A 15,243-nucleotide genomic window follows, 5' to 3' on the forward strand; every position below is an offset into this window, starting at 1 on the left:
TGGCGGTGTGCACGGAGCGATTACAGTCACCGCTCACAGCACCACTCGTTACCCTGTGAATGGCGGCTGTACGCACTCCCCAGCACTTGGATTGACAGCCAGCTCTGCAGCACATCAGTACAGAGCGAGCTGTCAATCATAGTGCCGGGGAGTGCGTACAGCGGCAGCTCATAGTATAGTGAGGGATGACTTAAGATGCTCTGTGCACACCGCCATGACTAAAAGCCGGCAGCTCGTGGGTGGAAATATCTTCATTTTCTCCTGGTAGCCGCACTTTAAGTACAATGCTGCCCAGCCATCTTAATGCTGTTACCCTACAGATTAACTCTATATCCGCAGGTAAATAGTGTTTTTCCAAGGTTAAGCAAAATCACTTTGATGGAGCTGACTAATACCAGATATAGCTTTTTTTAAATCCAATTTTTTTTTTTTTTTAAAAGGTTTTATTGTTTTTTTTCCTTAATTTTTTATAACATATATCACCATAATCAAAACTTTTCTTTTTATAGACAAGTATAAACAAAACACTACAAAAAAACCTAACATAGGGTTACAAACATGTATCATTCCAGTACATCAGTCAGGCTAGCTCTATACCATCCAATAATTTGCAGGCATTGCATCATACAATCATAAATCTATGATCTTGACATCCCTTACAGAACAATATTAGAATAAACATTTTGATCCTATATACATAGGCATATTATAACACCCATAACAAATATTGAAGAGTTCTATCCACATTACAGTGACCCCCATCCTCTGGAATTCTTTGCCCCAACACGTCCGACTATCAACCACATTCGGATCCTTCAGACGGAACCTGAAAACCCATCTCTTCAGGAAAGCCTACAGTCTGCACTGACCCCGCTGCCTTCAGTCCTCACCAACACCGGAGCACCTACAACCCTCAACCTACTGTCTCCATCCCCACCATCCTGTAGAATGTAAGCCCGCAAGGGCAGGGTCCTCGCCCCTCTGTATCAGTCTGTAATTGTTAGTTTGCTTACTGTAAGTGATATCTGTAATTTGTATGTAACCCATTCTCATGTACAGCACCGTGGAATCAATGCTATACAAATAAATAATAATGTATCGGCCTCAACATGGATCTCGCCCCTCCCTGTAAGGGTACTGTCACACAGTGCAATTACGATCGCTACGACGGTACGATTCGTGACGTTCTAGCGATATCGTTACGATATCGCAGTGTCTGACACGCAGCAGCGATCAGGGACCCTGCTGAGAATCGTACGTCAGCGCAGATCGTTTGAAACTTTATTTTGTCGCTGGATCTCCCGCTGTCATCGCTGGATCGTTGTGTGTGACAGCGATCCAGCGATGCGTTCGCTGGTAACCAGGGTAAACATCGGGTTACTAAGCGCAGGGCCGCGCTTAGTAACCCGATGTTTACCGTGGTTACCAGCGTAAAAGTAAAAAAAAAAAAAAACGTACATACTCACCATCTGATGTCCGTCAGGTCCCTTGCAGTCTGCTTCCCGCTCTGACTGTGAGCGCCGGCCGGAAAGTGAGAGCAGATCACAGCGGTGACGTCACCGCTGCGCTCTGCTCTCACTGTACGGCTGCACTCAGTCAGAGCAGGAAGCAGACTGCAAGGGACCTGACGGACATCAGATGGTGAGTATGTAGTGTTTGGGTTTTTTTACTTTTACGCTGGTAACCACGGTAAACATCGGGTTACTAAGCGCGGTCCTGCGCTTAGTAACCCGATGTTTACCCTGGTTACCAGCGAACCTCGGCATCGCTCCAGCGCCATTTATTGCAAAGTGTGACCGCAGTCTACGACGCTGGAGCGATACTCATACGACGCTGCGACGTCACGGACCGTGCCGTCGTAGCGACGAAAATTGCACGGTGTGACGGTACCCTAAGTCAAACTGCCTCTCCAGCAACAACCCTCTTGATGCCATTACTGGTGTATTCACCCATGGACCCCATATTATCTCAAATGTATTCATTGGGTTTTGCTTTTTGCATATACCCTTTTCCAATCTAATAATGTTATTTATTCTATTTTTCAATCACTTAGGCTTCTTTCACACTAGCGTCGGGCCGAGGTCCCCGACGCTAGTGTTGTCCCCGCCGCACAACGGGGGCAGCGGATGCATTTTTCCTGCGCATCCGCTGCCCCATTGTGAGGTGCGGGGAAGTGCGGGGAGGTGGGGGCGGAGTTCTGGCCGCGCATGCGCGGTCGGAAAAAGCGGACCGTCGGGAGCAAAAAACATTACATGTAACGTTTTTTGCTCCCGACGGTCCGCAACAGCACGGCGCAACCGTCCCAGGACGGTTGCGACGTGTGTCATTGCGTCGCAAATGCGTCGCTAATGTTAGTCAATGCAGAAAAAACGCATCCTGCAAGCACTTCTGCAGGATGCGTTTTTTCGGCAAAACAACGCATTTGCGACGTAATGCAGTTAACGCTAGTGTGAAAGTAGCCTAATTGATGGAGGTGAGTGATTAATCCATTTGGATGCAATATGTTTCCTGGCTTGGAAAAAAATACGTGAAATCCCTATTGTAACTGGGTCAAATTCCATATCATCTTCTAATATTCCCAGGAAGCATTTTTTGTGATCTGATTGTATATAAATTTTATATACTTTTTTTTTTTTTTTTTTTACAATAGACCACACTCCCTTCCAGTATTTTCCCAACTTTCGGCACTCCCGTATCATATGTAGTAGACCTGAATCATCCATTTTACATCTTGGACACTTGGTATCAGCTCTATATCTTATATTACATAGGAATCTAGGAGTCTTCTATTTCCTATGGATTAATATAATCTGGGAAAATCTCTGTGCCTCATTTAACGATAATTGGGGTTCCAACTCTAATACTGATATCCATTGATTCCCTGTGATCGGCCCCACATCCTCCTCCCATTTTTGTTTGGCTGGTGAAGGGAATGTCGTTAAATAAGTATTGAGAATTAGTTTCTAAATACCAGAAATACGACTGTCGGTGTTCAGATACAGCTTTTAGACAAGAATGGAGCGTTTTCTAATAAAAACAGATGTTTCTCCAGACTCTTATTTTATCACAATTTTAATGCCAATTTGTTAATCTTTTTTGAGATTTGTGATGTAAAAAATTTGCAAACCAATTTGCGCAATTGATTCCAATGGTAGATGGCTTGCAAATCAATTTTTGAACATTAAGTGGCTGAATCTCTATTCTGTATACATCATTAAAACACTATACATCTTACCGTAGATAGTTATCAGGTATACATTTTATTCACAAAATACACTTACAGGAGAAATCCATCCAAACTTGACACTATCTAGATATGCGTCAATGTTGTCCATGAGTTTAGTACTACCAAAAGAACAAATGGACTGAATTTTAGCCTTTCGTTGATGGATTTCTAGGCTATATCTTCAATATGTAGAGAGGTAACAAGCTTCTGGAGTACACATTTGTGTTTTTATAGCTCCTCTATTTACCTGATGGAGGTCAAATGAGTTTTCTTTCGGCCTCCATCTGGCCAGTAAGTGCCTGCAAACCATTTCTTCCCATGTGTAGAGCAACGTTTCTAAGGAAAGCGTACACAGTGCAGTATATTCTCTTACAATGGAGCGATATGGTGGACGGATCTCACAAAAATTTGATGGGATCCAGTTGAAACTCATCCAGCAATTTTATTATATATTTTCTCTCGACCGTCGTCACATGGTTGATCTTTGCCCGGCTTCATCTAATTTCAGGTTCCTCTTTCTGGCTTCACTGTTTAAATCCTCATCAGATTTTTCTTTGCTGTAGTCAGCGGTGCTGGCTTCGTCAGCAGCACTTCCAAATGGATGTTGATCTTTCAGGACGTGCTCAGGTGGCCTCTTCCAGCCTGGTCGTGTGGTAATCCAAATTATTAATCCACCAAAAACAGTAATCATGAGCCCCAAAGTGTTCACGAAGACTCCATGTGGTGGCAAATTACTGTAGGGCGGATTTTTCCTTTAAACAGAGAATAATGTATTTGGTTACTACAGGTGTATTCTGATGGTAAGAGTTGACACCAATTTTTATTTATATAGGCAATAACTGGTAGATCGATAGGGTTCTGACCTCTGGGATTTAAACCAGGCAATTGTATGCCACACTTTACTTTCTTCAGGTGGGCTATTATCGGAGATGAGCAAACAATTTTGCTCTACCCTTATTCGGCATCCACTTTGGTGCACCGTGGCAGCCGGATCAGGCCAGCAGCATAAGCTTCTTTGGCTAGAACTTGATTGTTGGCATACTGGGTGACTTTTTCCTTCCGATTACTAAACCACCCCCGCAACATCATGGCAGGACTCACATCATAACTTGGGTATTAGCAACTCATATGACATTGCGAGGACCTAGTAGTCAAAAGAGGAACCCAGAATGCCGACATTCAATTGCTGAGATAGGAAGTTTGACGTTCACCGGTCTGGCTGCCACTGTGGGGGTCCATAAGTGGATGTTGAACTAGGGTGGTCCAAATCCTTTTGCTCATCTCTATTTAATATAGATCCAAAGACTTGTAAATAGTAGAGTCAATTTTGCTGTGATGACACTTACAATGAAAATATGAGTTTCTCAGTGATTCCCATAAGTGACGTCGCAATAATACCACCAAACAGAAGAAGACCAGAGTAGACGTGGATCGGCATAAGGGCAGCTCGTATCGAAACAGGGGCGAACGGAAGTAGGTAGACAAAAATACTGACAACGAGCTGAAAAGACAAAATGAAGAATGCATTGAGGATTTGGGGACAATGCTTAGCATCAATAAATAAACTAAAAAATTTTATTAAATAAAACCACATACTGACAGTTTTTTTTCCATCCATCTTTTCTGAGCAACAGCAGCCAAATGGACCATAGAACACAATAGCCTGGAGATGGTCATTGACCTCCATGGGACAGTGTTCTAGGCATGTGCTTTGATCTGTGCAGAGGACATAGTGCAGGAAAGGAGAAGAGGTGTGCTGTGACCATCAAGTATTGGGAGTGGTGGACCGGATATTGATGCAGATGTATGTAAGCAGGATTTCACCCCACAAAACTATTTCAATGTGCATGTAGCTCTTTCAAAGATTAAGTCCAGCAATACCTTTATATGGACTGAGATATCCGTGCTTGAATTAATACACAAAATGAAGATGAAGGTTATGTGTAGATCTGAGGCCTCTGTCACCCCAGCTCTATTCCCTTCCCCAGTGCTGCCACATCATAGAGGCTATCAGTCAAACAGGAGGAGGGGGCACTGGATGGGGAATAGAGCTGGAGTGGCAGAGGCTTCAGATCTACCATAGCTATTAAGCCTCATTTGCATATAGTTTGGGGTGTGAAATCCTGCTGATAAATATAAATTCCATTTGAATAGAAATTTGCATGCAGCATGTTAAAAATCTGAAAGCTAAATCGATAAACCAGCGCTCAGAGGCAGAATAAACTATGGTGCCTAGAATATAGGTAATTTCAAGGGTGACTTAAGGTACCTTCACACTAAACGATATCGCTAGCGATCCGTGACGTTGCAGCGTCCTGGATAGAGATATCGTTTAGTTTGACACGCAGCAGCGATCAGGATCCTGCTGTGATATCGCTGGTCGTTGAATAAAGTTCAGAACTTTATTTGGTCGTCAGACCGGCGTTTATCGTCAGGTTTGACACCAAAAGCAACGATACCAGCGATGTTTTACGCTGGTAACCAGGGTAAATATCGGGTTACTAAGCGCAGGGCCGCGCTTAGTAACCCGATGTTTACCCTGGTTACCAGTGTAAAATGTAAAAAAAAAAAACAGTACATACTCACCTGCGCGTCCCCTGCCATCCGCTTCCTGCTGTGACTGAGCGCCGGCCCTAAAGTGAAAGTGAAAGCACAGCGGTGACGTCACCGCTCTGCTGTTAGGGCCGGCGCTCACACAGTACAGGAAGCGGACGCCGGGGGACGCGCAGGCGAGTATGTACTGTTTGTTTTTTTTACTTTTACGATGGTTACCAGGGTAAACATCGGGTTACTAAGCGCGGCCCTGCGCTTAGCAACCCGATGTTTACCCTGGTTACCCGGGGACCTCGGCATCGTTGGTCGCTGGAGAGCGGTCTGTGTGACAGCTCTCCAGCGACCAAACAGCGACGCTGCAGCGATCGGCATCGTTGTCGCTATCGCTGCAGCGTCGCTTAATGTGAAGGTACCTTTACACCACTGTAAGGGGTTTATCACACTCAGAATAAAAAGTCTCATTGGAGGTGGGAACATCATGGTGTGGGGCTGTTTTTTTAACATTACGGCAGCACTGGTAAACTTCATGTAATTGAAGGAAGGATGAATGGACAAATGTAACGAGACATTCTGATTAAAATCTGCCGTCTACCAGGATGATGAAGATGAAACAAGGGTGGACATTTCAGAAAGACAATGATCCCAAACACAGAGACAAGGAAACTCTTAATTGGTTTCAGAGAAAGAAAATAAAGCTGCTAGAATGGCCGAGCCGATCACCTGACCTGAATACAATAGAAAATTTATGGAAGCAACTAAAGCTCAGAGTTCATAGAAGGAGCCTACTGTAACTTCAGGGTGTGAAGAAAGTGGAAGAATGTGCCAAAAATCACACTTGAGCAATGCCTGCGACTAGTTTCTCCATACAGGAGGCGTCTTGAAGAACTCATCACCAACAAAGGCTTTTATACGAAGGATTAAATACATTTCAGTAAAAATGTTCAATACTTTTGTATAATTTCTCATTATTATACATAATTTATGGACAGCTAAGGTTTATTTTATTTGTGTGTGGGGATTGGATGGGTCGTTACCGGCATCTAGTGACAATGTTATGTCAATAGCACCTTCAGTAATATATTTACTTAGAAAATTGATGATGTGTTCAATACTTAGGGTACCGTCACACAGTGGCATTTTTATCGCTACGACGGCATGATTCGTGACGTTCTAGCGATATCGTTACGATCTCGCAGTGTCTGACACGCTACTGCGATCAGACACCCTGCTGAGAATCGTACGTCGTAGCACATCGTTTGAAACTTTCTTTCGTCGCTTGATCTCCCGCTGTCATCGCTGGATCGTTGTGTGTGACAGCGATCCAGCGATGCGTTCGCTGGTAACCAGGGTAAACATCGGGTTACTAAGCGCAGGGCCGCGCTTAGTAACCCGATGTTTACCCTGGTTACCAGCGTAAAAGTAAAAAAAAACAAACCGTACATACTCACCATCTGATGTCCGTCAGGTCCCTTGCCGTCTGCTTCCCGCTCTGTCTGTCTGCCGGCCGGAAAGTGAGAGCAGATCACAGCGGTGACGTCACCGCTGCACTCTGCTCTCACTGTACGGCGGCACTCAGTCAGAGCGGGAAGCAGACGGCAAGGGACCTGACGGACATCAGATGGTGAGTATGTACGGTTTGTTTTTTTTTACTTTTACGCTGGTAACCACGGTAAACATCGGGTTACTAAGCGCGGCCCTGCGCTTAGTAACCCGATGTTTACCCTGGTTACCAGCGAACCTCGGCATCGTTGGTCGCTGGAGAGCGGTCTGTGTGACAGCTCCCCAGCGACCACACAACGACTTACCAACGATCACGGCCAGGTCGTATCGCAGGTCATGATCGTTGGTAAATCGTATAGTGAGACGGTACCCTTACGGTATTTTACCTGCTGTGGGGGAGACTATTTGACCTTGAGAGTGATAAACAAGATAAATCAATGTGTCTCTACTAACCCCTACAGTGGACCTAAGCTGGTTGTACACTTGACCACATTTGTACCAAAAGAGCAATTTTGACAGCATCGATTGTTCACTGTATGTTTTTTAATTGGCAAGCAACTAAATTTTGTGCAACCAACAATCGAAAATGTCGGCCTTGGATTTACTTATATTCTATGACACCTTAGTTTTATTCTCTGGGGGACGGATTATGTAATTTATTTATTTTCTCCCTTCACATATTTAAGTTGCTATTCACCCCCAAAAAGCATCTTTTGGGACTGCGCCGACACCGGCGATCTCCAGTCCGGATGTTTTGTGAACACAGGCAGGTTGTGTCCAATTGTTTTAAAGCTGCTATGGCCCCTTGGTGTTATGCCAGACGGGTCTGTAATTTTACCTGTTTGGGTTAGGGTCTGGGCACACGTTCTACTTTTGTCGCTTTTTATTCTGTGCAGATTCCCCTAGTTTTATTTGCAATTGTTTGCATGTGACCCCTGCAGTCAATCATTGGCCATAGTGGCAACATGCTGTTACTTCTGCCATCACTGCCTGGCCATAGGACCCATGATATCTACACTACAGCACGTGCCCACCGAGGCCACTAATTGGTGGGCAGCAGACACGTGTCGGTCAGAGTATTGGCCCTGGATCGCCTAAGGAAATAATTTATTTTTTTAATATAATTCTTTAGTACGGAAAAAATATGCACTCGGTTCAGTTTCTGCATCGATCTAGACAAGATGTAGGGCATAAGGCAAGTTCTTCATCCCTCCAAAATGGTGGGGACACATATAGATCAGTTATATACTCTATGTCGCAAACATTAAGAAGTCTCACCTGCAAAACAAAAAGTATGACCACAGTCAGCCCAACCCAGCTGTGCAGACTGTACATGTTGGGAATGCTTTTGGCATTGTGGAAATCGAATACGGCCACCAAAGCCACCACCACGAGAACGGTTGCTGTAAGGTGGAGGCCGGCGTGTATGCACTTCATGAGCAGCTTGCTACATTTCCAGGTCCAAGGTAATCGGTAAACTATAATAGCTGGAAAAAGGAAAAGAAACATTCAGAAGGTTAATATTGTATAAAAGGTGCTCAAGACACCTTCACATTTCTTAAAGGGATTTTCTACGGTAATGATATTTTGTCTGGTGATGAGTGAACGTGCTCGGATAAGGTGTTATCTGAGTACGCTCAGGTCTTATTCTAGTATCTTGGGATTGCTCAGATAATATGTTCTTGTCCCTGCGACTTCATGTTTTGTGCCTGTTCCTCAGCTGCAACACATGCATGGATTGCCTGTTTGTTCTGCATGTGTCAGCTCTCGAACAGTCGCAAGAGATGCAGCCGCAGGGACTCGAGCATAATATACGAGCACACCCAAGATACTCGGATAACACTTTATCCGAGCACGTTCACTCATCACTATTGAGGACCTATCCTCAGGAGGTGAGGGTCTTAAAGGGCCACTGTCACCCCCTCCAGCCGTTATAAACTAAAAGAGCCACCTTGTGCAGCAGTAATGCTGCAGTCTAACAAGGTGGCTCTTTTAGTTTTTGATTCATTTATTACCTCAATAAAGCGTTTTAAAAATTGGCCACAAATACCAGATATTGTACCGGGAGGCGGTCCGAATCGTCCTCTATCAATCTCCCAACTGCCGTCACTCTTCTCTTCAGGGGCGATGGTCGCCGCCCCCTGAGCGCTGTTGCTTCTTAAATCCGGCGCCTGCGCTGTGCGTGCCTGCCTGGGGCCCGCACTGTTATTCATTATGCACAGTGCGGGGCTGGGGTTCCTGGGCATGAGCACTGCGCTTGTCAGACGCTCCCCCGGTCCCCCGCCTTCCAGCATTGCCGGAATATACAGGTTTCATTGCCGACGTTTTGAACAGCCACAAAGAACAACGCTGGAAGGCGGGGGACCGGGGGAGCGTCTGACAAGTGCAGTGCGCATGCCCAGGAACCCCAGCCCCGCACTGTGCATAATGAATAACAGTGCGGGGCGGGGATTCAGGAACAGGGTGGCCGCACTGCCCGCACAGGCGCAGTCAGGCACCCTGCGTCTGAGCTGTGACTGACAATGAAGACTGCGCCTGCCCCAGGCAGGCACGCACAGCGCAGGGTGTACGCCGACAGCAGCGCACCCAGACGGCAGCAGTGTACGCCGACAGCAGCGCACCCAGACGGCAGCAGTGTACGCCGACAGCAGCGCACCCAGACGGCAGCAGTGTACGCCGACAGCAGCGCACCCAGACGGCAGCAGTGTACGCCGACAGCAGCGCACCCAGGAGACTCTGTACGCAGACGACTGTTTACCCAAAAGACGGCGTACGCAGACAATTGTGTACCCAAGAGACGGCGTACGCAGACAGCGGTGCACCCAGGAGACGGCGTACGCAGACAGCGGTGCACCCAGGAGACGGCGTACGCAGACAGCGGTGCACCCAGGAGACGGCGTACGCAGACAGCGGTGCACCCAGGAGACGGCGTACGCAGACAGCGGTGCACCCAGGAGACGGCGTACGCAGACAGCGGTGCACCCAGGAGACGGCGTACGCAGACAGCGGTGCACCCAGGAGACGGCATACGCAGACAGCGGTGCACCCAGGAGACGGCATACGCAGACAGCGGTGCACCCAGGAGACGGCGTACGCAGACAGCGGTGCACCCAGGAGACGGCGTACGCAGACAGCGGTGCACCCAGGAGACAGCGTACGCAGACAGCGGTGCACCCAGGAGACGGCATACGCAGACAGCGGTGCACCCAGGAGACGGCGTACGCAGACAGCGGTGCACCCAGGAGGAGGCGGCGTACACAAACGGTGGAGTTTGCTCCAGGATCCATCCCTCCATGTTCTCCCGGTACGTTTCTCCCGCCGGATGTGCTCTCCACTTTATGTTCACTTCTGCTTTATTGAGGTAATAAATGAATCAAAAACTAAAAGAGCCACCTTGTTAGACTGCAGCATTACTGCTGCACAAGGTGGCTCTTTTAGTTTATAACGGCTGGGAGGGGGGGGGGGTGACAGTGGCCCTTTAAACAAGGCACCTAGCCATTATCTGCCCCACCAGCATGCAAACAATATGCACCTCCATAACAGAGTTTTGTGGCTGTCCCCTGGATACTGCATTTCTACTCCTATTCATTTTAATAGAAGCTGATCTACATCTCCGTTTCCTATGCATCAGTAAAGCCAATGAGACTAGTGATTAGCTGCAGCGGTTAGGTGTGCTGTATTGGTCACGTTAATACTGCAACCTGTAAACAGTGATTAGGAGCAGCAGCAACAAAGAGCCGGTGCTGGAGAAGGGATTGGTAAGTAAAGCTCTGATAGTTTATTTTTTTGGATTTTTCTGATATTTTAAAAACAAGGCAAACCCCTTTCTAAATATATAAATCTTTGTAGTAATTTTTCTGTTTCCTAAAACACAGCTCCAAATCCCCTGCATGAATTTAAATTGTAAAATCCATACTTCCTGCAGCCACCAGTAGGGGGAGCTTAAGCGCTTACTGCATACTGTTTGTAAGCGGAGCTCAATAATAAAACATTATTCAGTGAGCTTCACCCGAAGGTGACCAAGTCTACGTTTACATGCAGAATTTTTGCAGCATTTTTTTTTTTCTGCATAAAAACCTCCTCTCACGGCAGTAAAAAAAGCTGTGTTCAATACGCTATTTTGCGGCATTTTTTAATGCAGGTTACAGGTGTGGTTTGTTAACAGTAAATGTTTAATAAAGTAATTTTTGTTCACCAAAAAACGCAGTGATAAACATTTTTTTTGTTTTCACTTTTTCCATTGCTTTCTATGGGAGAAAATACACTGCAAAATCACTAAAAGACTTGATATGGTGCAGATTTAAAAAAACGTTGTACTTATTAAACTCAATTCAGAATTTATTTTAATTTTTTTACTGACCGTTATTGGTTTTGATGGTACTGGCAAAAAGCAGATTTTTATTTTTATTTAAAAATAATGCAGAAAAAAAAATAAAATAAAATAAAAAAAAACACTACAAAACCGATGCATATGAATATAGCCTAAGGCTATGTGCCCAAGTTGCAGAATAGAAGCAGACTTTTCCTCATCCAAACCGCACACCCTTGCCAGGGAATACGCATGCGGATTTTGATGCATTTTTTACACGTTTTTTCTAAGCGTTTAAGTGTTGTTGTTTTTTATAAAAAATAAAGTTGGGAAATAAAAATCATACCAGTCCATCCAGGAAGATGGGAATGATCTGGATTATGGGATGGTATGATGGGATGCCCATGATGTCACTTCATATCTGCTGTGGTTTTGATTTACAAAACTGCAGCAAATGTGCTTGAAATCCGCAAACATTTTTAATATTTGCGGATTTCAAGCGTTCCAATACAAGTCTATAGCGGCGGAATTGCCGCGATTCCGCAAAAAAAAATGAACATACTGCGTATTTTACCGCAATGTGATTCCGCTGCGGATAAATACGCAGCATGGGCACAGCAATTGCGGAATGCAATTAAAATTAATGGGATGCGTTTTGTTAGCGGTTTTTAAGCGTTTCAGGAGCAGAACACAGCCTAAAAGCTGCCAGGAGTGTATCATTTCATCTCTGAGTATCTGCAGAGTATTTGTAGCTCTGTATTAGTAAAATTAGGCTTTGGTCTAAGATATATATTTTTTTAGAAATTATCATAAAATAAATATTCTATTTAGATTAAAAAGAAGAAAAAAAAAGTTAAAAGGTGGCTATTCATGAAGGCAAACATGTCCTGCATAGAGCTGTATGTATGTATAGACATATGGGGTTTGTTGTTTTGGAAAGTAAACATAAGACAATTATACAAATATGTGTGCAAGTGATATTGACCTTATGTGCACAGACGCACAAATTTAAATTGGCAAAAACACTAGAAATGCCGACACCTAATATAACGTCAAGAATTGGAGTTTAAAACCACAAAACAAACAATTTAATTTTATTAGCTATGCATTAAAAATATCAGAGACATAAAAAAAATTACATCTGTAAAAATATACTAGGGCCCAGTATGATGTACAGTATATACTGTATATACTCGAGTATAAGCTGACCCGAGTATAAGCCGACCCCCCTAATTTTGCCACAAAAAACTGGGAAAACTTATTGACTCGAGTATAAGCCTAGGGGGGAAAAGGAAGCAGCTACCGGTAAATGTCAAAAGTAAATAGAGATACCAATAAAAGTAAAAATAATTGAGACATCAGTAGGTTAAGTGTTTTTGAATATCCAATATTGAATCAGGAGCCCCATATAATGATCCATACAGTTCATGATGGGCCCCATAAGATGCTCCATATTAAAATATGCCCCATATAATGCTGCACAAAAGGTTAATAATGGCCCCATAAGATGCTCCATAGAAACATTTGCCCCATACAATGCTGCATAAAGGTTGATGGTCCCATAAAATGCTCCACACATTATGGCCCCATAAGATGATCCGCACATTATGGCCCCATAAGATGATCCACACATTATGGCCCAATGAGATGCTCCACACATTATGGCCCCATGAGATGCTCCACACATTATGGCCCCATGAGATGCTCTGTTATGATCCGGTGGTAGGATCTCCAAACTGACCTGACACATATGACCAGAATACAGGACAAGTTCTGGGGATGTGGAAACTATACTGACCGCAATCCTGATCCTATCCAAACACACTAAAGGTAGCTGTGGAGCGTTCCTGAAATCCTAGACGCCACGTTCACAGCCTGAGAAACTGACTACCCCTAGAGAGAAAGCAAAGACCTCACTTGCCTCAGAGAAATATCCCCAAAGTTTTAGATAGCCCCCCACAAATAATAACGGTGAGTTAAGGGGAAAACACAAACGTAGAGATGAAACAGGTTTAGCAAATGAGGCCCGCTAACACTAGATAGACTGAAAATAGATAGGAGTCTGTGCGGTCAGTACAAAAACTATCAAAAGTAAACCACGCAGAGAATACAAGAACCCCCACACCGACTCACGATGTGAGGGGAGCACTCTGCACCCCAGAACTACCAGCAAGCAAAAAATCACATAAAAGCAAGCTGGACTGAACTCATAATATAATGAGAAACGTTTTCAAGGCAATAATGAGAAACTAAACAAGCAAACTTAGCTTCTCATAGCAGGAGACAGGTCACAAGGAATATTCAGGAGAGCACAGGATCAGGACTGAATACACCGACAGCAGGCGACAAGTATAGGTCCAGGTGAGTTAAATAGGCCCAGCCTCGCAGGAGATGAAACAGCTGAGCCAGCAAAGACCAGCCATATCGCTAAAGGCCACCAGAGGGAGCCCAAGAACAAACTCACACAGTACCACTCATGACCACAGGAGGGAGCCCGAGAACGGAATTCACAACAATGCTCCACACATTATGACCCCATGAGATGCTCCACACATTATGACCCCATGAGATGCTCCACACATTATGACCCCATGAGATGCTCCACACATTATGGCCCCATGAGATGCTCCACACATTATGGCCCCATGAGATGCTCCACACATTTGCCCCATATGCTGTTGCTGCGATTAAAAAAAAATAATCACATACTCACCTCTCTTCGCTCAGGCCCCGGCACTTGCGATAGTCACCTTCCTCATTCCACGTGCCGCTCTGTCTTCCATCCTCTGCACTGACTGTTCAGGCACAGGGCGGCGCGCACACTAATCGAGTCATCGCGCCCTCTGACCTTAACAGTAAGTGCAGAGTATGGAAGACAGAGTGGCGCGCAGCGGTGGAACGAGGAAGGTGACTATCGCGCAATGCTCACCTCCCCCGTTATACTCACCTGCCCCCGGCGCGGTCCCTGGCAACGTCTCACTGTCAGATGGTCTCTGGGAGCCGGCGGCATCATCCTGTGTTCAGCGGTCACGTACCGCTCATTACAGTAATGAATATGCATGCATATTCATTACTGTAATGAGCGGTACCACGTGAACTCTGAACACAGAAAGAGCTGCCCCGGAGACCATGGGACATGCAGGGACAGCGCCAGGAGCAGGTGAGTATGTCACCGCGCCGCTCCCCCCGTCGACCCCCCCCCGCTGACAATGACTCAAATTTAAGCTGAGAGGGTCACTTTCAGCCCAAAAAAGTGGGCTGAAAATCTCGGCTTATACTCGATTATATACGGTACCTGAAATGTAGCATACAGTACAGACCAAAAGTTTGGACACACCTTCTCATTTAAAGATTTTTCTGTATTTTCATGACTATGAAAATTGTAAATTCACACTGAAGGCATCAAAACTATGAATTAACACATGTGGAATTATATACTTAACAAAAGTGTGAAACAACTGAAAATATGTCTTATATTCTTGGTTCTTCAAAGTAGCCACCTTTTGCTTTGATGACTGCTTTGCACACTCTTGGCATTCTCTTGATGAGCTTCAAGAGGTAGTCACCGGAAATGGTTTTCACTTCACAGGTCTGCCCTGTCAGGTTTAATAAGTGGGATTTGGACCATCAGTTGTGTTGAGCAGAAGTCTGGTGG

At 45.1% G+C, this 15,243-nt stretch overlaps 1 protein-coding gene across 1 annotated transcript in view; it reads right to left on the reverse strand.

Moving 5' to 3' along the window:
• Positions 1–1,751: 1,751 nt before the first annotated feature.
• CYBRD1 (cytochrome b reductase 1) overlaps positions 1,752–15,243 on the reverse strand; it is a 36,198-nt gene continuing 22,706 nt past the window's right edge. Inside the window, exons 2-5 of the mRNA XM_077272720.1 lie at positions 8,558–8,766; positions 4,573–4,727; positions 2,461–3,978; positions 1,752–2,048 (exon numbers count right to left, since the gene is read on the reverse strand). Coding sequence (XP_077128835.1) covers positions 3,696–3,978; positions 4,573–4,727; positions 8,558–8,766 — 647 coding nt within the window. The 3' untranslated portion in view covers positions 1,752–2,048; positions 2,461–3,695. The remainder of the gene's footprint in view (positions 2,049–2,460; positions 3,979–4,572; positions 4,728–8,557; positions 8,767–15,243) is intronic.

The sequence above is a fragment of the Ranitomeya variabilis genome, chromosome 7 (genome assembly GCF_051348905.1).
Source record: "Ranitomeya variabilis isolate aRanVar5 chromosome 7, aRanVar5.hap1, whole genome shotgun sequence".
Lineage (NCBI taxonomy): Eukaryota > Metazoa > Chordata > Amphibia > Anura > Dendrobatidae > Ranitomeya > Ranitomeya variabilis.